The sequence below is a fragment of the Macaca mulatta genome, chromosome 11 (genome assembly GCF_049350105.2).
Source record: "Macaca mulatta isolate MMU2019108-1 chromosome 11, T2T-MMU8v2.0, whole genome shotgun sequence".
Lineage (NCBI taxonomy): Eukaryota > Metazoa > Chordata > Mammalia > Primates > Cercopithecidae > Macaca > Macaca mulatta.
The window spans coordinates 129,584,190-129,605,596 of NC_133416.1; the positions used below are offsets into that span (position 1 = coordinate 129,584,190).

The 21,407-nt window shown below is 47.4% G+C and overlaps 2 protein-coding genes and 2 long non-coding RNA genes across 11 annotated transcripts; 1 reads left to right on the forward strand and 3 right to left on the reverse strand.

The window, feature by feature from the left end:
- Positions 1–78: 78 nt before the first annotated feature.
- On the reverse strand, positions 79–20,304 carry DIABLO (diablo IAP-binding mitochondrial protein). Of its 8 annotated transcripts, none has more exons than XM_028830026.2 (6): positions 20,217–20,304; positions 18,730–18,862; positions 13,284–13,415; positions 11,482–11,526; positions 11,214–11,310; positions 79–872 (listed from the first exon to the last, which is right to left on the reverse strand). In XM_028830026.2, exons 1-6 carry the CDS (start codon positions 20,264–20,266, stop codon positions 676–678), a joined length of 654 nt encoding a protein of 217 aa, XP_028685859.2. In that variant the 5' UTR covers positions 20,267–20,304; the 3' UTR covers positions 79–675. The 8 variants fall into 8 exon arrangements, with proteins under 8 accessions (XP_028685859.2, XP_015008506.3, XP_015008507.1 ...); XM_015153020.3 differs by having other exon boundaries at positions 11,482–11,592; XM_015153021.3 differs by lacking the exon at positions 18,730–18,862 and adding an exon at positions 18,863–18,966 and having other exon boundaries at positions 11,482–11,592.
- LOC144333184 (uncharacterized) lies at positions 4,342–10,911 on the reverse strand. The gene is made up of 2 exons (XR_013401648.1): positions 10,686–10,911; positions 4,342–4,768 (listed from the first exon to the last, which is right to left on the reverse strand). It is a non-coding gene; the product is annotated as an uncharacterized LOC144333184 (long non-coding RNA).
- On the forward strand, positions 5,001–6,743 carry LOC144333186 (uncharacterized). Its single transcript, XR_013401650.1, has 2 exons — positions 5,001–5,408; positions 6,395–6,743. It is a non-coding gene; the product is annotated as an uncharacterized LOC144333186 (long non-coding RNA).
- Positions 20,305–20,771: 467 nt separating the features above from the next.
- On the reverse strand, positions 20,772–20,907 carry LOC144333182 (uncharacterized). The gene has a single exon (XM_077955730.1). The coding sequence runs from the start codon at positions 20,905–20,907 to the stop codon at positions 20,773–20,775; it is 135 nt and encodes a 44-aa protein (XP_077811856.1). The 3' UTR covers position 20,772.
- Between the last annotated feature and the right edge of the window lie 500 nt (positions 20,908–21,407).

Below are 21,407 nucleotides of genomic sequence, written 5' to 3' on the forward strand. Positions count from 1 at the left end.
TTTAGATGCAAACAAAATCTTACTCTTCTCCTTTGGATACAATAGAGAAACACAAAGGAAAGAAAGGAACAAGAGGCCTGTGTTAAGAGTCCTGTTGAGAGCACCAGGTAAACATTCTGCATCCCTTCCCTTAGTAAGTAGTCTTTTCACTCCTTGGCCTGAGCTGTCCTCACAGGGCAGTGAGGGCAGATCAGAGAACACATTAGAAACACTTAAAAGCAAATCGTACAAACTGGACAGGTTCCCTGCCCCCCGCCAAAACTCACATCCCAACAGAGGGAACAAGTACTAAATCATTTTTGACAATGTAAATAAGACTGAAAACAGGTTAAACAGCTGCTGAACTTAAGGGCACGACAAAAAGGATTCCTCTCTCTGACCCAGGTCAGCAAAATGCTTTGGGTGTGAGGTGAAAAAATGGGTGGGTAAGAGCAGCTGTACAGAGTGGGGTGAAATGTTAAACAAGGTACAGTGCCCAAGGGCTGAGAACCAGGTCCAGGTGCAAGCCTGAGACCACAGGAGGCACTCAGAGCTCACAAAGGCGTCTCGCCTGATTGGCCAAAGCAGGACCCGCCACCTCTTCTCGGTGTAGATACTCATGCCAACCCTGGGCAGGATGGCATCTGCCCGTGCTTTCCCCACTGAGTGGGGAGACAGGGCAGTGGACTCAGGCCCTCAATCCTCACGCAGGTAGGCCTCCTGCTCCAACTCAGCCCGGTCTTCCCCTTCCTCCTGTGTTTTCTGACGGAGCTCTTCTATCTGTGCTTCTGCCAGCTTGGTTTCTGCTTTCCGGGAGAGCTGGTGCACCTCGTCCACCTGCAGTTTCACCAGCTGAATGTGATTTCTGGCGGTTATAGAGGCCTGATCTGCGCCTGCCAAAAGATGGGACAATCGGGTTGAGTAGTTGTGCAGGGCAGAAGGCTCATGTGGACGTCGGCCTGGGGGTGCTGTGGCTGTCATATGAACCCCTCTTGGGGTCATTTTCCTTGACCTCCCTGTCTTCTCTCTCTGCAAAGGAACTTCCACCTCTATGTCCAGGTCTGGATTTAACCGACACTGTCAAAAACAGTATTTTTCTTCAGCTATCAGCGGCCAACACAATTATTAACTCTCACAATCATCTTTATAGCTACACAGCTTTTAATACAGACTTAGATGAATTTTTTTAACTACACGTCATCCATTTCTTTTTGACAAAGAGATGACGAATAAAATTGTCAAAGATCCCTTTTGTCAACCTAATCTTTAAAGGTAAAGGAATGCATAGAAAAATTGTTACTATAAATTTATATTTATAAATTTTAAAAAAAGAAACAGCATAAAAGGTATTAAACATGTTTTATAATTTTTTCCCTTAAACATGTGTTTTGAAGGCCAGGCGCCGTGGCTCTAATCACAGCACTTTGGGAAGCCAAGGCAGGCGGATCACCTGAGGGTCAGGAGTTCAAGACCAGCCTGGCCAACATGGCGAAACCCTGCCTCTACCAAACATACAAAAAAAAAAATTAGCCAGGCATGGTGGTGCATGCCTGTAATCCCAGCTACTTGGGAGGCTGAGGCGGGAGAATCACTTGGACCCAGGAAGCGAAGGCTGAAGCGAGTTAAGATCATGCCACTGCACTCCAGCCTGGGTGACAGAGACTCCATCTCAAAAAAAAGGTCAGGCGCAGGGGCTCATGCCTGTAATCGTAGCACTTTGGGATGCTGAGGCGAGTGGATTGCCTAAGCTCAGGAGTTCGAGACCAGCCTGGGTAACACGGTGAAACCCCGTTTCTACTAAAATACAAAAAAATTAGCTGGGTGTGGTGGAGTGCACCTGTAGTCCCAGCTACTTGGAAGGCGGAAGCAGGAGAACTGCTTGAACCTGGGAGGCAGAGGTTGCAGTGAGCTGAGATGGCCACTTCACTCCAGCCGAGGCGACAGAGTGAAACTCGTCTCCAAAAAAAAAAGTGTGTGAGCTCTCATTTTACCTGCTGCTAGTTAGTGTATTTCATCATCTGGGTATACACATTTTATCAATTCATCTATAGAACATTTTGATCTTTTCTTACTGCATTACCAAGAGCCTTCAGTACAATGTTGACAGGTAGTGGAGAATGGCAGGCATCCTCCTCTTCTGAATTCGATGAAAACACTTCTGATAGTTCACACAATTAAGTAGGATTACTTAACCTTTATTACATTAAGAAAAGTATCTCTTCATAATTGTACTTAGATTCGAATCATAAAAGCTACATTTTATTGAAGATGTTTTGGGCATATATTGAGATAATTAAGTGGTTTTTTCATTTAATCTATGGATGTATCATCTCAAGTAGTGAATTACGTATTTTTTTTTTTTGAGGAGTCGTCTCTCTAGTTTTTTACAGTGGTGAACTATCACTCTATTTTGAGGGTAAATGGCTACGTTTGATTTACGGCTACATTTTGAAGTGATACTGAACTATACCTTCTCGTTTTGGTGCTGCCCTAGCCCCAGTTTGGGATCAGGGCTATGCTGGCTTCATACAGTTATAATATGAGGCTTGTCATTACTTTCTATGTTCAGGTACACTTACAGTAACATAGGTATTGTAGTTTTGGGAGATTTGATACAACTCTCTCACAAAACATCCTAGGCCCTGGTGTCCATTTCGGGGACATCAAAATCTTTGAATACCATTTCTACTTTTTTTTTTTTTTTTGAGACGGAGTCTCACTCTTGTCACCCAAGCTGGAGTGCAGTGGTGTGATCTCGGCTCAGTGCAAGCTCCACCTCCCGGTCCCGGGTTCACGCCATTCTCCTGCCTCAGCCTCCCAAGTAGCTGGAACTACAGGCGCCCACCACTACGCTTAATTTTTTTTTTGTATTTTTAGTAGAGATGGGGTTTTACCATGTTAGCCAGGATGGTCTGTCTCCTCACCTCATGATCCACCTGCCTCGGCCTCCCAAAGTGCTGGGATTACAGACGTGAGCCACTGCGCCTGGCCACCGTTTCTACTTTTATAGTTACTTATTTTTGGAGATGGAGTTTCGCTCTGTTGCCTAGTGTGGAGTGCAGTGGCACAATCTTGGCTCACTGCAACGTTGGCCTCCTGGGTTCAAGCGATTCTCCTGCCTCAACCTCCCAAGTAGCTGGGATTACAGGTGCATGCCATCATGCCCAGTTAGTTTTTATGTTTTTAGTAGAGACAGGGTTTCACCATGTTGGCCTGGTTGGTTTCGAACTCCTGGCCTCAAGTGATTACCCTGCCTCAGCCTCCCAAAGTGCTGGGATTACAGTTTTTTTTTTTTTGAGATAGGGCCTAACTCTTGCCCAGGCTGGGGTGCAGTGGCACAATCATGGCCCCCTGTAGCCCTGAACTCCTGGCTCTTAAGTGATCCTCCGACCTCAGCTTCCCAAGTAACTGGAACCACAGGTGTGTACCACCACACTCGGCTAGTTTTTTTCGACTTTTTGGTAGAGATGGGGTCTTGCTATGTTGCCTAGGCTGGTCTTGAATTACTGGGCCCAAGTGATCCTCCTGCCTCAGCCTCCCAAGTACTGGGATTACAGTTGTGAGCCACTGTGCCCAACATAGTCTTATACAGATTCTTTGAGACTGACATAAAGATCATAATATTCTCATATTAAAAAAAAAACACTTCTGTTAACGATTATTTCTGATGTTACTTTACCACTCTCTCTAAAGTGATACTTACCAAATCTTTGCCTAATTTTTCAGTCTTTTCAAGAGAGCAGATTTTGCCTGATTGTTCCTATTTAACTACTTCTAATATGTTCCATTTTTCTCATTTTGCCTTTCTGATAACTGAGTTAAAGTTTAACTTGCTTATTTTCAGTATTGTTACAGTAAATATTACCTGTCATTCAGTCTTTGTATTTATGACATAGGTGTAAATCTCCCTTTAAGAGCTACTTTTTTTTTTTTTTTTTTTTTTTCTTGAGACGGAGTCTCACGCTGTTGCCCAGGCTGGAGTGCAGTGGCGCGATCTCGGCTCACTGCAAGCTCCGCCTCCCAGGTTCCCGCCATTCTCCTGCCTCAGCCTCCTGAGTAGCTGGGACTACAGGCGCCCGCCACCGCGCCCGGCTAATTTTTTGTATTTTTAGTAGAGACGGGGTTTCACTGTGGTCTCGATCTCCTGACCTTGTGATCCGCCCGCCTCGGCCTCCCAAAGTGCTGGGATTACAGGCTTGAGCCACCGCGCCCGGCCAAAGAGCTACTTTTGTCTACAGCCTCCCAGTTCTCCTATATACTGTGCTTGTCATCACTGTTCTAAATATTTTTATATTTCCATTTAAATTTTTTTAGCCTGTAGTTTTTAAGAAGCATGTTTTTAAACTTTGTAGACATAAGGAATTTCTTTTTTTTTTTTTTTTGAGACGGAGTCTCACTCTGTCGCCCAGGCTGGAGTGCAGTGGCCGGATCTCAGCTCACTGCAAGCTCCGCCTCCTGGGTTTACGCCATTCTCCTGCCTCAGCCTCCCGAGTAGCTGGGACTACAGGTGCCCGCCACCTCGCCCGGCTGGTTTTTTGTATTTTTTAGTAGAGATGGGGTTTCACCGTGTTAGCCAGGATGGTCTCGATCTCCTGACCTCGAGATCCGCCCGTCTCAGCCTCCCAAAGTGCTGGGATTACAGGCTTGAGCTACCGCGCCCGGCCAGGAATTTCTTTATTAGTGGTAGATTGAAGGTTGGTGAATATGATATATCAACTTTTTTTTTTTTTTTGAAATGGAGTCTTGCTTTGTTGCCCAGGCTATGGTGCAGTGGCACAATCTCAGCTCACTGCAACCTCTGCCTCCCGGGTTCATGCCATTCTCCTGCCTCAGACCCCCGAGTAGCTAGGACTACAGGTGCCTGCCACCATGCCCGGCTAAATTTTTGGATTTTTAGTAGAGATGGAGTTTCACTGTGTTAGCCAGGATGGTCTTGCTCTCCTGACCTCGTGATCCACCCGCCTCAGCCTCCCAAAGTGCTGGGATTACGGTCGTGAGCCACCATGCCCGGCCGATATATCAACTTTTTAAATGATTTTGTTGTCTTTTCCTTTTGTCACCTGGTACAAAATTTACTTTGTGTCTTAGAAGAATGTGAAGATATAGAGGGGACAAAGTTTTATATTCAGTATATATACATTTATCACGTGTTTAAAAATCACTCTGCGAAACCAGCCTGGGAAACTTAGTGAAACTCTGTTTCTACTAAAAATAAAAAAATTAGCCAGGGCATGATGGTGTGCACCCGTAATCCCAGCTACTGGGAAGGCTAAGGTAGGGAGGATCACTTGAGTCCAGGAGGTTGAGACTAAAGCAAGCTATGATGTATGATCCACTGCTGCATTCCCGCATGGACCCTGTGTCTCTCACACACACAAATCTGATTTTCCTTTGTTTAGTTAAAAAAAAAAAAATCACAGACGGGCACAGTGGCTCACACCTGGAATCCCAGCACTTTGGGAGGCTGAGGCAGGTGGACTGCCTTAGCTCAGGAGTTTGAGACTAGCCTGGGCAACACGGTGAAACCCCATCTCTACCAAAAAATAAAGATTAATCAGGTGTGGTGGTGACTGCCTGTGGTCCCAGCTACTCAGGAGGCTGAGACAGGATTGCTTGAGCCTGGGAGGCAGAAGTTACAGTGAGCCAAGATCAAGGCACTGCACTCCAACCTGGGTGACAGAGTGAGACCCTGTCTCCAAAATAAAAAATCAAAAATCATACTGAGCTGGATGCAGTGGCTCAGCTCACGCCTGTGATCCTAGCACTTTGGGAGGCCAAGGCGGGAGGATCACTTGAGCCCAAGAGTTCAAAATCAGCCTGGGCAACATAACAAGACCCCATCTCTTAAAAAAAAAAAAAAAGAAAATTAGTTGGGCTACTTAGGAGGCTGAAATGGGAAGATGGCTTGAGCCCAGGTCAAGGCTGCAGTAAGCTGTGATCATGTCATTACACTCCAGCCTGGGCAACAGAGCAAGACCCTGTCTCCAAAAAAAATTCTGTTCTAATCCTTAATAGCTTTAATTTTTTTGGTCTTCTTGACCTGCAAGCGTGCTCAGAAAATTAAGTATTACACACATCTCTGAGATCTCCTTGTAATTCTCAGTTTTTGCCTTATTAAAGTACATGTTTCATGATTGATGTCTTAAAGAATTGTTCTGTCCTACTGATTGCTTTTTATCTTGAATGCTTTCTTTGATTTAGCTAGATTTTTTGGAACACAATCTAAAAGTTTCATTTAATAAGTTTACTTTTATTGTAATCACTGATGTTTGAAATTATTCCTATAATTTTTTTTTTTTAAATTAGAAATGGGGTTTCGCCATGTTGGCCTCGAACTCCTGACCTCAGCTGATCCACCTGCCTCGGTCTTCCAAAGTGCTGGGATTATAGGTGTGAACCACTGCGCCTGGCCCAGTTTTGTATTTTCTAATTAATGGGTTTTCTTTTTAAACCTTTCCTGCCTCAATTGAAGCTACCAAGTTTCCTGCCACTCCTACTAATTCTCTGCAGTGTTTAATAATGTCTAATGTCAATGTGCTTAGCATGTTTTCACTTTCCCAAATTTAAAAACTTGTTTTACACTCAGAACTTTTGGAAAAAAAATTTAGTAGCTTCTTTCAAAACTGATTTTTCCTTCTTCATAGTTCTTCCAGAAAGTGTATACAGGTGGTACTTTGAGTCTATGTCTGAGTGTATATTTTATTCTTTTTGATGGTAGTCGGCTATACATAAAATCCTAGGTTATTTATGTATCGTCACCTCTAGTGTTGCGGAGAAGATGCCTGATGTTTGATTCTACTTCCTTTGTAGGTAATCTATTTTTTCTTAGTAGCTTTTGGGATTTTGCTCTGAATCTTTTTGTTATGCTGTTACTTTATTATTTGCTTATTTATTTATTTGTTTTTTGAGACGGAGTCTTGCTGTGTTGCCCAGGCTGGAGTGCAGTGGTGTGATCTCAGGTCATTGCAAGCTCTGCCTCCCAGGTTCCCGCCATTCTCCTGCCTCAGCCTCCTGAGTAGCTGGGACTATAGGCGCCTGCCACCACACGTGGCTAATTTTTTTGTATTTTTAGTAGAGACGGCGTTTCACCGTGTTAGCCAGGATGGTCTCGATCTCCTGACCTTGTGATCTGCTCACCTCAGCCTCCCAAAGTGCTGGGATTACAGGTGTGAGCCACTGCGCCCAGCCATTTTTTTGTTTTTAAGACAGGGTCTTGCTTAGTCAACCAGGCTGGGGTGCACTGGCCTGATCATGGCTCACTGCAGCCTCAACCTCCAGGGCTCAAGTGATCCTCTCACCTCAGCCTTCCAAGAAGCTGGAACTACAGGTGCCCACCACCATGCCTGGCTAATTTTTTTGTAGAGACAGGGTTTCATCATGTTGTCAAGTCTGGTCTTGAACTCCTGAGCTCAAGTGATCCACCTGCTTAGGCATCCCAAAGTGCTGGGATTACAACAGTTATGAGCCACTGCACCTGGACCAGATTTTTTGTTAAAAAAGTGAAATCGTAAGGCCGTGCACAGTGTCTCATGTCTATAATCCTAGCAGTTTGAGAGGCCAAGGTGGGCGGATGGCAACATGGCGAAACCCTGTCTCTGCCAAAAACACATAATCCCAGCTACTTGGGAGACTGATGTGGTAGGATCGCTTGAGCCCAGAGGCTGAGGCTGTAGTAAGCAGTGAGTCATGATTGTACCACTATACTCCACCCTGGTGACAAAGACAGACCAGAAAAAAAAAAAAAAAAATTCTGGAGGCCAGGCGCGGTGGCTCACGCCTGTAATCCCAGCACTTTGGGAGGCCGAGGCGGGCGGATCACAAGGTCAGGAGATCGAGACCACGGCGAAACCCCGTCTCTACTAAAAATACAAAAAATTAGCCGGGTGCGGTTGTGGGCGCCTGTAGTCCCAGCTACTCGGGAGGCTGAGGCAGGAGAATGGTGTGAACCTGGGAGGCGGAGCTTGCAGTGAGCCGAGATCGCGCCATTGCACTCCAGCCTGGGCGACAGAGCGAGACTCCGTCTCAAAAAAAAAAAAAAAAAAAAAAAAAAAATTCTGTTTACAACTTGCTAGCCCTTTTATGAGTTCTAGGAAAATGTCTACTTTTTTCAGATAATGCTTATACATCCTATCCTTCTTTTCTCCTTCTAGATCTAAGCATATCCTCCTGTTCACTGCACCCAGGAATCCTCTGCCATCTTTGTGTGGCACGACTATAATGCTGCTTCCACACTTCTGTTGTTTCATTCTTTGTTCCAAATCTCCGATTCCTCAGGATCACTAATAATCCTTTTTCTGGGCCAAGCGCGGTGGCTCGTATCCCAGCACTTTGGGAGGCCGAGGAAGGCGAACCACCTGAGATCAGGAATTCGAGACCAGTCTGGCTAACATGGTGAAACCCCGTCTCTACTAAAAATACAAAAATTAGCCAGGTATGATGGCAGGCGCCTCCAATCCCAGCTACTCAGGAGGCAGAGGCAAGAGAATTGCTTGAACCAGGGAGGTGGAGGTTACACTGAGCTGAGTTCACACCATTGCACTCCAGCCTGGGGGACAGAGTGAGACTCTGTCTCCAAAAAAAAAAAAAAAAACCTTAATAACTTCTAAAAGAATTACTTTTTATTTTTCAGTATGATGACACAACACTTACCTTAAAAAAAGCTTTATATCTTTTGAGATGGGGTCTCACTCTGTTGCCCAGGCTGGAGTGCAACGATCTCGCCTCACTGCAACCTCTGCCTCCCAGGCTCAAGTGATCCTCCTGCCTCACCCTCCCAAGTAGCTGGGATTAGAGGTGTAAGCCAACACACCCAGCCCTTTCTGTCATTTTTAAGATTTGATGCTTGAGACCCTAGTCTGCTAATCTTGACATCAGAAAACAAGAGTAGGTTTTAATATAACAATTTCTTTTTTGAGAGACAGGGTCTAGCTCTTTTGCCTAGGATGGAGTGCACAGGCATGATCATAGCTCACGAGCTTCTGGGTTCAAGCAATCCTCCCACCTGAGCCTCCCGAGTAGCTGGGACTATAGGCAAGCGCCAATACGCCCGGCTAATTTTTGTATTTTGGGTAGAGATGGGGTTTTGCTGTGTTGTCCTCGAACTCCTGGGCTCCAGCAATCTGCCTGCTTCGGCTTCCCAAAGACACGCATGAACCCCTGGGCCCGACCCATACCAGTTTTTTTTTTTTTCTTGAGACAGAGTCTCGCTGTGTCACCAAGGCTTAAGGTGCAGTGGAGCCATCTCGGCTCACTGCAGCCTCCACCTCCTGGGTTCAAGCCATTCTCCTGCACAGGCGTGTGCCACTACACCTGGCTAATTTTTGTATTTTTAGTAGAGACAGGGTTTCATCATGTTGGCCAAGCCAGTCTCAGAAACTCTTGACCTCAAGTGATCCACCCTCCTCGGCCTCCCAAAGTGCTGGGATTACAGGCGTGAGCCACTGCAACCAGTTTCTTAATAACAGCTAGTACTGGGCTATAATTCTGGTGAGCCGGCTGGGTGTGGTGGCTCACGTCTGTAATCCCAGCACTTTGAGAGGCTGAGGTGGGTATATCACTTTAGGTCAAGAGTTCGAGACTGGCCTGGCCAACATGGTGAAACCCTGTCTCTACTAAAAATACAAAAATTAGCCAGGTGTGGTGGTGCATGCTTGTAATTGGGAGGCTGAGGCAGGAGAATTGCTTCAATTGGAGAGGCAGAGGTTGCAGTGAGCTGAGAAAGTGCCACCACTGCAGCCTGGGCACCAAGAGTGAAACTGTCCAAAAAAAAATTTTTTTTGGTTGGACGCAGTGGCTCATGCCTGTAATCCCAGCACTTTGGGAGGCTGAGGCGGGTGGATCACCTGAAGTCAGGAATTCGAGACCAGCCTGGCCAACATGGCAAAACGCCTTCTCTATTAAAAATACAAAAACTAGTTGGGGCGTGGTGGTGGGTGCCTATAATCCCAGTTACTTGGGAGGCTGAGGCAGGAGAATCACTTGAACCCAGGAGGTGGAGGTTGCAGTAGGCCTAGATGGCGCCACTGCACTCCAGCCTGGGTGATAGGAACAAAACTCAGTTTCAAAACCAAAAAAAATTTCTGTGAGCCTACCTAGTTTGGAACCACTCAGGTAGGATGTTCTATGATGGGCACCTTAGGGTACTAAGGTGCAGAGGACAAAGCACCAGCTGCTAGGGAGAAGCAAAGGCTTTGGAATTCGACATACTTGGCTTGGTGGCTCATGCCTATACTCCCAGCACTTTGGGAGGCCAAGGTGGTTAGACAGCTCGAGCCCAGGATTTCGAGATTAGCCTGTGCAACATGGTAAAACTCCATCTCTATTTTATTAAAAAAAAAAAAAAAAAAAAGACCTACTCAGCTGAGTCCCAGCTTGGCTGCCTGCTCACCGTACCACATCATCTTAGCTGAATTATTTGGCCCATCTGCACTCTAGTTTCTTCACATATAAAAAGTGCCTACGAGGCCGGGCGCGGTGGCTCAAGCCTGTAATCCCAGCACTTTGGGAGGCCGAGACGGGCGGATCACGAGGTCAGGAGATCGAGACCATCCTGGTTAACACGGTGAAACCCCGTCTCTACTAAAAAATACAAAAAATTAGCCGGGCGCGGTGGTGGGCGCCTGTAGTCCCAGCTACTCGGGAGGCTGAGGCAGGAGAATGGCGTGAACCCGGGAGGCGGAGCTTGCAGTGAGCTGAGATCCGGCCACTGCACTCCAGCCCGGGCGACAGAGCGAGACTCTGTCTCAAAAAAACAAAAACAAAAACAAAAAAGTGCCTACGAAATGCTTACCACAAAGCCTGACATAGACAAATAATTTGTCCTGGTTTTGCCACTGACTATGATTCCATGTCTCATTTTCTCCATCTGTACAAAAAGGTTCACATAGATTAATCATCTCAAGTCTCATCCAACGGTGTAATTCTATGATTGTTAATAAACTGTATTACCAAAAACTCAAACTATTTGGAAGCAATCCAGTTTTCCAATGGTAATAGTTGTATCATTTTTCATTTTGAAGATATAACCTAGCTTCTACTGGTCTGGTCTGCAAGGGTATGCTCATTTTTTCTATTGTGTAAATAAAATGTTGGTTAATATATAGGAAATGGGGAAAATTTCTCAAAGTTAGAGCCACTTAGACCATCTAATATAAAGCCCTCATTTTAGAAAACCAGATGAAAACTCAAATGGCACCTCTAGTTAAAAAAAACACCAACACAAAACTTGAACCTACCAGTTTGATATGCAGCTTCTGCTGCCATCTCTGAAAGACCAACTGCAGTCATCCAAGTGGTTTCCAGCTTCAAGTATTCTTGGTGTTTTGAAGACATCTATATAAATCAAGCAAAGTGCTTCAGACGGTATGAGAGGTCTAGCCCATTTAAATGGACTTAAAGTAGATTTAGAGAACACTGATTATATTGATTAGACTTAATTCAATAATTTAGATACCACATGAGGTAGGTGCACTAACACAGACATGCCTAGAACTTTCTGCTTACCTCAGCTCTGGCTCCTATGATCACCTGCCACACTTCATCTTCCTCCTGTGAATTCATTTTCCCAAGTAAACTTGTATATTGTCGGTAAAGAGAAATTAAGGTATAAACAGCCTACAAATACAGAATGAACAAGTCTGAGTAAAATAACTGAGACATATCAGAAGGAATAGAGAGATTTCTACCTCAAGGAAACTAAGTTCCACCACAGCAAACTGGCTCTTCCATCCTGCTGCCTCAATTAAATTGCACTATTATTCTATGAAGTAAAGGTATCAGGACATTAGTATCTCCATCTGTAAACTTCTGTGTTTTTAAAAGCTTGTCAGCATTCAGGCACAGAAAATAATGCAAGGGAAAAATCTAAAGGTTGAGGAAAAAAAGCTGCTGGAAGATGTATGTAAAACAAATGCACAAATGAGACTTCAATACTTGATTAACCATATACTCTTTTAAAAAGTTTTATTGGCTGGGTGCGGTGGCTCACGCCTGTAATACTAGCACTTTGGGAGGCCAAGGCAGGTGGATCACCTGAAGTCAGGAGTTCGAGACCAGCCTGGCCAACATGGCGAAACCCCATCTCTACTAAAAATACAAAAAATTAGCCGGACATGGTGGTGTATGCCTGTAATCCCAGCTACTCAGGAGGCTGAGGAAGGAGAACTGCTTGAACCCAGGAGGTGGAGGCTGCAGTGAGCTGAGATCATGCTACTGCACTCCAGCCTGCATGAGCAAGACTCCATCTCAAAAAAAAAATTATTTGGCCGGGCGCGGTGGCTCAAGCCTGTAATCCCAGCACTTTGGGAGGCCGAGACGGGCGGATCACGAGGTCAGGAGATCGAGACCATCCTGGCGAACACGGTGAAACCCCATCTCTACTAAAAAAATACAAAAAACTAGCCGGGCGAGGTGGCGGGCGCCTGTAGTCCCAGCTACACAGGAGGCTGAGGCAGGAGAATGGCGTAAACCCGGGAGGCGGAGCTTGCAGTGAGCTGAGATCCGGCCACTGCGCTCCAGCCCCGGCGACAGAGCGAGACTCCGTCTCAAAAAAAAAAAAAAAAAAAAAAAATTATTTTTTACAAACAGGATGCTCTGTCACCCAGACTGAAGTGCAGTGGCATGTTCACAGTTCACTGTAACCTCAAACTCCTAGACTCAAGTGATCCTCCCACCTCAGCTTCTGGAGTAACTGGGACTACAGGCACACAACGCACTATGCCTGGCTAAGTTTAAAATTTTTTTTCTGGTAGAGATAGGGCTTGCTACATTGACTGGGCTGGTCTTGAGCTCCTGGCCCCAAGTGATCCTCCTGCCTTGGCCTCCCAAGCTGCTGCTGGGATTACAGATGTGAGCCACCACGCCTGGCCCATATACTCTCTTTTCTATTAGCTTAGATCAGTGGTTTTTAACTAATCCTCACAGAGAAACTTCTGTTGATGGACCATGGCCCTGTGCCCCTAACTGCACCACATGAGCTCTACTTCTGTTTTATATACTAGGCTGCCACATTTAAGACTTCTGAAAAAAAGGTTCCTGGAAAAAGTCTAAAAACTAGTGATTTAGATCAGGGCTCAGCAAACGTTTTTGTGAAGGGCCTGACAGTAAATATTTTAGGCTTTGTGGGCCTTACAGCCTCTGCTGAAACTACTCAAATCCTCAAAAACCGTTACTGACAATACAGAAACAAATAGGCCTGGCTATGTTTCAATCAAATACCAACATGGGCATCAGACACAATTTGGCTGTGAGCCATTATTTGCTAAACCATGGTTTAGAAGATCAAGAGTTAACAAGAGTAGACATACCTTAGTATATTCAGTAATAGCTTCAATCAATGCATATGTGGTCTGAGAGAGAAAGGTAGAGGTGCTATCTGTTACCAAAGACACCGCCCTCCTCATCAATGCTTCACTACTAAGGGAATGAGGCTCCGATTTCTGAAAGACACAAACATTGTCACTCAACCTCTAAAGCTAAAACTGAGAACTTTTTCACAAATTGGCAAGTAAAAAACATAATTGTCATGCTGCTTAGTGTTTTAGGCTGAAACTGCACTATATTCCTTTGGGTTATATTTTTTAAGGCCTTATTTTGGCAATTTAAGACAATATAGAGAAATAATTCCGGAGTATGCTTTCTAACCAACTTTCATTCTCTGCTCCAAAAAGCAAATTATTTCTTTATATATAAAATAAAATGCAGTGGGGTGCGGTGGCTCACACCTGTAATACCAACACTTTGAGAGGCAGAAGCAGGCGGATCACTTGAGGTCAGGAGTTTGAGACCAGCCTGGCCAACATGGTGAAACCCTGACTTTACTAAAAAATACAAAAATTAGCCAGGTGGTAGTGGTATGCATCTGTAATCCCAGCTACTCAGGAGGCTGAGGCAGGAGAATCGCTTGAACCCAGGAGGCAGAGGTTGCAGTGAGTCAAGACTGCGCCACTGCACTCCAGCCTGGGCGACAGAGCAAGACTCTTGTCCAAACAAACAAACAAAAACAAAAACGGTGCCAGGCACGCTGGCTTACGCCTGTAATCCCAGCACTTTGGGAGGCTGAGGCAGGCGGATCATGAGGTCAGGAGATTGAGACCATCCTGGCCAGCATGGTGAAACCCTGTCTCTACTAAAAATACAAAAATTAGCTGGGCGTGGTGGCACACGCCTGTAGTCCCAGATACTTGGGAGGCTGAGGCAGGAGAATCACTTGAACCCAGGAGGCGGAGGTTGCAGTGAGCCGAGATTGCACCACTGCACTCCAGCCTGGTGACAGAGTGAGACTCCATCTCAAAAACAAACAAAACTAGTGATTATAACAAACTGGTAAGATTACAATTCATTCATTAACAGTGTTCGATACTTGAGACACAAGTCTCAACAAGACATTCTCTGCCCTCAAACACAGGTGCAGGGGTAGAGAGAGGAGGATGACGGGCTAACAGAACTAGAAAAATGAACACAATCATGTATAATGGAAGCGGTGGGAGGAGTATGTATGAGCTACAGTAGGGGCATGCAGAAGGGAGCAATCAGTTTTATGCTGAGTGCTAATAGCTTAGAAAAGGCTTCACAAATTTGATGAGGATTAAGCTGAGTCTAAGAAAGGGGGCTGGGCACAGTGGCTCACGCCTGTAATCCCAATACTTTGGGAGGCCGAGGTGGGTGGATCACAAGGTCAAGAGATTGAGACCAGCCTGGCCAACATCGTGAAACCCCAACTCTACTAAAAATACAAAAAAAAAAAAAAAAAAAAAAAAAAAAATTAGCCGGGCATGGTGGTGGGCGCCTGTAGTCCCAGCTACTCAGGAGGCCGAGGTAGGAGAATCGCTTGAACCCGGGAGGCGGACATTGCAGTGAACTAAGATTGTGCCACTTCCCTCCAGCCTGGGCGACAGAGCGAGACTCTGTCTCAAAAAAAAAAAAAGTGGATGGGGGAGGGCAATTCTGAGCAGAATGAAGCAGTACAGTGTTGATGGGGGGACCTCAGCTATTTTATTTTTTTGAGACAGAGTCTCTACTAAACAGACACAAATTAGCTGGGTGTGGTGGCGGGTACCTGTAATCCCAGCTACTCGGGAGACTGAGGCAGGAGAACTGCCTGAACCCAGGAGGTGGAGGTTGCAGTGAGCCGAGGTTGCTCCATTGCACTCCAGCCTGGGCAACAAGAGTGAAACTTGTCTCAAAAAAAAAAAAAAAAAATCACTCTACGTTGTGTCTTGTTTTTGCGACTCAGAGTACAAACACTCAGAATCACTGCACGTTGAAAGAGGCAGTCAAAAACTATTTTTGATATGAAAAAATCAAGAACTTTATATTTCAATCAAATAATTAAGTATTCATTAGGCACCTTATATAGGACTACGAAAGGAAGACACCTCTGCTCACAAGAAGCTAATTTTGTCTCAATATTCTGAGTCTTCATAATGTGCTACATTTTATAATGTGTTTTCACTTGTTCCTCACAACAGTCCAGTTATTATCCTTTTGTACAAGCAATGACACAGAAGCTCAGAACAGTTCTATAACTTTTCCAAAAAGTCCCATCTAGACCTCAAACAAAATCTCACTTCAAAGTCTGTAACCTTCCCATTATGCTCTGATGACTCAGGAGAGTGTCAAAGGATTATCATCAAATATCAAAATATACAATATTAAGTGGCCAGAAAGGAGATAGTTGCTGGACAGGAATAAGGAAAGGCTTCAAACAGAGGTGAGATTTGGTACTAAAGACACCTAGAATCAGAATGGCCAGGCATCCTGGAGAATAGGTTAACGATGAGGAAAAGAATACTTGTGTTGCAGGGGATGTCCAGGGATCTAGCCTGGTTGGAGCAATGGCACAAGAGAGATGAGACCCACTAGGGTCCTGGGTGCAGGGAGACTTAAGTTTGATTTTAGTTTTGAACGCCTCATGGAAAGCCACTGTAGGTTTTTCATTTCTCATTCTGTTGCCCAGGATGGAGTACAGTGTTGTACTCCATCCAGTATTGATCCCAGCTCATTGCAGCCTTGAACTCCTGGGATCAAATGATCCTCCTGCCTCCCAGGTAGCTAGGACTGCAGACACACCACCACACCTAGCTAATTATTTTTTGTAAAGGGGTGGTCTCTCGCTGTTTCCCAGGCTGGTTTCGAACTCTTGGCCTACAGTGATCCTCCCACCTCAGCCTCCAAAAGTACTGGGATCACATGAGAGAGCCATTGTGCGTAGCTGACCACTGAGGGGTTTCAAAGAATGGAAGTGGCACTGCTGTACTAAATGACTAGAGGCCCCAGTCATGTGGCCCAGAACTGAGGTTAACTGGGCTTAGAAAGTAATATAATAACTGAGACAGGACAAACCTAAAAAAAAAAAAAAACCCAAAAACCTTTTGAATGAAAAATCAAAGGTTGTCCCAATTGTGGCCGAAAATGGCCTGGTATTCAAGTGAGGGGTTTTAGGGTTATGGATTCATCAGCATGCAGAGATGACAACTGAAGTGAGGCACAGTAAGGTGAGGGCTCATGAGTGAGCCACAGAAGATGCTGAAAATACTTGTGATACATGGAATTTATCTTCCTTTTGTGATGAACACACACGTAAGTGGCACGGATATTTTGCTGAAATAGAGCTTGCTGGTTTCCTCTCTAGCTCTTCCCCATAAAACAAATAAGCTATGATTTTTTTTAAGTGAAGTGCCACTTTTATATCAACTACCTGATAGCTCCACCTAGATGTTTCCTAGACATCTTAGATATTACATTTCCAAAAAATTTTTTTCCTTTCAAAACCCACTCCTCTTCATCCTACTAAATGGCATCGCCATTCATTCAGTTGCTAAGGCCTTTAAAAAATCTTGGAATCGAGACCAGTGGTCCCCAACCTTTATGGCACCAGGGACCGGCTCTGTGGAAGCCAATTTTTTCATGGACTGGGTGGGGCAACGATGGTTTCAGGATGAAACTTCCACCTCAGATCATCAGGCGTTAGTTAGATTCTTATAAGGAGCACACAACCTAGATCCCTTGCATGTGTAGTTCACAACAGGTTTCATGCTCCTATGAGAATCTCATGCCACTGCTGATCTGACCGGAGGCGGAGCTCAGGGGTAATGCTCGCCTGCCCACCACTCACCTCCTACTGTGCAGCCTGCTTCCTATCAGGCCACAGACCAGTACCAGCCCAGGGGTTGGGGGCCCCTAATCTAGAGAATACACCCCACAACCAATCCATCAGCAACTCCTGCTAACTACGTTCAGCTAAATTCTCCCCACCTCTTCTGCTTGCCTGGTCCAAGCCAGTATCATTTCATGCCTAGATAGAGCAACAGCCTATTAGTCTTCCTAGTTCCACACAGCAACCTTTTAAAACTTTTAAAATTTATGTCAGATCATAATACTTCTGTGTTAAAAATCCTCTGTGATGGCCAGGTGCGGTGGCTCAGGCCTGTAATTCCAGCACCTTGGGAGGCTGAGGCGTGTGGATCGTCTACGGTCAGGTGTTGGTGACCAGCCTGGCCAACATGGTGAAACCCCGTCTCTACTAAAAATACAAAAATTAGCCGGGTCTGGTGGCACACCCCTGTAATCCCAGCTACCCGGGAGGCTGAGGCATGAGAATCGCTTGAACCTGGGAGGCGGAGGTTGCAGTGAGCCAAGATTGTGCCATTGCACTCCAGCCTGGCAACAGAGCGAGACTCTGTCTTAAAAAAAAAAATTCCTCTGCGGCTTCTTTTTCAGAAAGCCCAAAACCTTACAACAATGGCCCACAAAATACAAAGTACACAATCTGATTATCAGTTAACTCTCTGGCTTCATCTATTACTGTCTCCCTGATTGCACTCCAGCCACATTAGCCTCCCTGCTCCTCAGACATACCAGGCATAGTTCTGCTTCTAGGTCTTTGTCCTGAGTTCCTTCTGCCTGGCAAGCTCCTCCCCGCACCAGACAGTATAATGGCTCTTTCAGAACATTCAGATCTCTACTGCACCTTATCAGAGTAGCCTGACCACCTTTATCTAAAACAAAACGACCCCCTCCCAGAATTGCCTATTTACTTACCTCATTTGTTTTGTTTTTGAGAAAAGGTCTTGCCATGTTGCCCAGGCTGGGAGCAGTGGTGAGATCATAGCTCACTGCAGCCTCAAACTCCTGGGCTCAAGCGATCTTCCTGCCTCAGCCTCCTGAGTAGTTGCGACTACAGGTGTGAGCCGCCACACCTGGCTAATTTTTTTCTTTTTTGTAGAGACAGAGTCTCCCTATTTTGCCCAGGCTGGTCTCAAACTCCTGAGTTCAAGCCATCCTCCCACATCGGCCTCCCAAAGCCCTGGGCATCAGCCACTGTGCCTGGCCCTGTTTTCTTCCTACTATTTATCACTAGCTGATATTTTATATTTGTTTATTTTCTCTTTCATCTCCACAAAGCATTTTGTGAGAGCAAGAATTTTTTGTTCATGCTTACATTCTCAGTGTCTTGCACATAAAAGTTGCTCAATAAATTTCTGTGAATCAAAGACCACTTTGTTGATAGACTGTAATTCTCTTATTTCTCTCTACTCGCTTTATACAATCTGATGTGCTGTTCCTACCAAATGAGACAATCAAAATGAGAATATTAATACATCTGCTCAACTGTGAAAAGATGCTGGTACTGTGGGGGAAGGGATGGGAGCACTGGGTAAAACTACGGTAGCTTGTCTAATGCTTCATTGCCCACTTGAGACTTCAAGACGACATGGTACACTAGATAAGAATCACTGCACACGACAGTACCTGTGCAATAGGAACCGCACACAGGGTTACTCCAAAGCCAACCGTCACAGTTTTGTGCCATGGTCTTATCAATTCTGAGAAACACCGCTTCTTAAAGTTAGCCACAACAGGAACACACAAACACTGTCTGTACCTGGAAGTAGAAGTCAGATTTCATAAGGCACGACCGCCAATCTGTAACAGGCTCTTGGATTTACTTGCAGGGGCTGTAAACTCAAACTCGAGCCAAGCAGGAACCTAAATGAGGATGCAGGACAGCTGAGGGGTTTTGAAATTTTCAACATACAGCAAGTTTAAAATGTTGCCTCAGGTAGGGTGTGGTGGCTCACGCCTGTGATTCTAGCACTTGGAAGGCCAAGGGCAAGGCGGGAGGATCACTTGAGCCCTGAAGTTCACGACCAGCCTGGGCAACATGGCTGGCAACATGACCTGGTGTCTATTTAATAAGAAAAAAAAAAGAAGGCCGGGCGCGGTGGCTCACGCCTGTAATCCCAACACTCTGGGAGGCCGAGGCGGGTGGATCACTTGACGTCAGAAGTTCGAAACCAGCCTGGCCAACATGGTGAAACCCCGTCTCTACTTAAAACACAAAAATTAGCCCGGAGTGGTGGCACAGTCCTGTAATCCCAGCTACTCGGGAAGCTGAGGCAGGACAATCGCTTGAATCTGGGAAGCAGACGCTGCAGTGAGCCGAGAGCGCCCCACTGCACTCCAGCCTGGGCAATAGAGCGAGACTCAGTCTCAAACAAAACAAAACAAAATTAGCCGGGCGTGGTGGCAGGCGCCTGTAATCCCAGCTACTCGAGAGGCTGAGGGTGAGAATTGCTTGAACCCGGGAGATCTCGCCACTGCACTCCAGCCTGGGCGAGAGAGCCAGATCCTGTCTAAAATAAAATTGAAATAAAATAAAATAATAAAATGTTGCCTTAAAACATTTTAGAAACGGATGCCATAATAACCGCTCCTGCAGGCAGGATTTAGCTCTGGACCCCTGGCCTGGGTGTCAGGTGTGTGTGACGGTCCCGCTACAATCGCCCAAAAGCCTGCAGGGCTAGGAAGGGAGCCCCGCGCCGAGGTCCCCCGCGCCTGCTCCCCGGGCCCCTTGTGCCTTCGGGAAGACGTCCTCAGACGCTTCCCTCCCTTCCCAGGCTCCCCCATGCCGCGTCCCTCCTCCTCTCCACGTCTTCTCAGGGACTTCGAGGGGCTGACGCGAGCTGGTCGGGAGGCGGAGTCGCCCCAAGAAGGCAGCCTGGGGTCTAGGGGATTCGTTTCTAGAAAATGGACGAACTGAAAACGAAGCCGGCTTGACCCAAAGGGCGGAGGCGGGACTGTCGTCAGTCCTCCCGAGCGGGGCGAGACGCCGCTACCCAGCTGGGCCGACGAGGGACGTGCGCGTAAGAAAAGCGGGCGCCGCGGGCCGGGCCACAGCGCTGTCCGCGTCGGTCCCTCCCTCTGGTCCTGTCCCCTCTACGCGGCGGCAGCGGTACCTGAAGAGTGAGGTTACACTCCGCGACAGCCAACTCTTCAGAGCCGCCATCGTGCAGCGGACGGACGCCGGACGCACACGCCGGAAGTGACGCAGCTTCGTGAGCGCGGGGCCGGGCACGGCCTCCACCAGAGAGCGCCTCACCCCATGGCCACGCCCCCACCCAAGGAAGCAGTCGGGATTGGGCAGACAGGGGGAAAGGGGGCGAGGCTTAGGGCAACGGCTGTAACGGCCGCGCAAGGCAACCAACCGCCGAAACTTCCGCGTGGGGCGGGGCATACGCAGGGCCTGAGGGCGCGGAGCTGAGTCGGACACCGTGACGCTACGGGTGGGCGGGGACTCAACTCCTGCCAGGGCTTGAAGGGAATTCCCTGGTGAGTTGGGGAGGCGGGGCCGGGCGGGAGGCGGGGCCGGGCGGGAGGCGGGGCCGGGCGGGAGGCGGGGCCGGGCGGGAGGCGGGGCCGGGCGGGAGGCGGGGCCGGGCGGGAGGCGGGGCCGGGCGGGAGGCGGGGCCGGGCGGGAGGCGGGGCCGGGCGGGAGGTGCGGCGGCGGCGCTGTCACTTCAGCACCAGGAAGTAGGTGGTCCAGCCGGCCAGCAGCAGCGCCCCGATGAGCACCGTGTAGCTGAGGAGCACGAAGGCGAGCAGCTCCCGCAGCAGCTGCAGCACGTGGACGGTGGACGAGGCCGGCATCGCGCTGCGCGGGAGACCCGGGACGGTCGGCACCCTGCCGGGCTGGCGCCGTCCCAGAGGGGCGGACGGGAACACACGAGGCCCTCGAAACAGCAAACGAAGGCTAGGAAGCCCACAGTGCCGACCTCCCCAACAGCCTCCTGGACGCTCGCTTCTCGGTTACACTGGAGAATCCTTCTCAACCCAAACTGCCCTCGTTCTTTGGCTCTGATCCGGGCTGAGGAGTCAGAGGCCCGGCTCTTCCCCGCGCCCCGCAGCTGCATGAGTCTTCCTCCCGGCTCGCTCCTCCCACCACCACCTCCTGCATTTTTAATGCTGTGAGTGCCGCTAATGGGCTGGTGGAGTATAGCTTTCTTTTCCCGTCACTCAAGCTGCAGCCCCAGCTGCGGCCCTGGCTGGAAGGGGAAGAGGAGACCCATTTGGGCAGGAGGAAGGCACAGGCCCAAACCTGCCCTTCTGTGAGTCCCCTGGCCCCAAGGCTTGCCAGCAGCAGAGATGGA

Coding starts and splice junctions, on each gene's coding strand:
- DIABLO (XM_015153020.3), bottom strand. CDS start 20,266: ATGGCGGCTCTGAAGAGTTGGCTGTCGCGGAGTGTAACCTCACTCTTC. Junction 13,416..18,729: donor GTGCGGTTCCTATTGCACAG/GTACTGTCGTGT, acceptor TGTGTCTTTCAG/AAATCGGAGCCTCATTCCCT. Junction 873..11,213: donor AGAAGCTGCATATCAAACTG/GTAGGTTCAAGT, acceptor ATCTTTTGGCAG/GCGCAGATCAGGCCTCTATA.
- LOC144333182 (XM_077955730.1), bottom strand. CDS start 20,907: ATGCCGGCCTCGTCCACCGTCCACGTGCTGCAGCTGCTGCGGGAGCTG.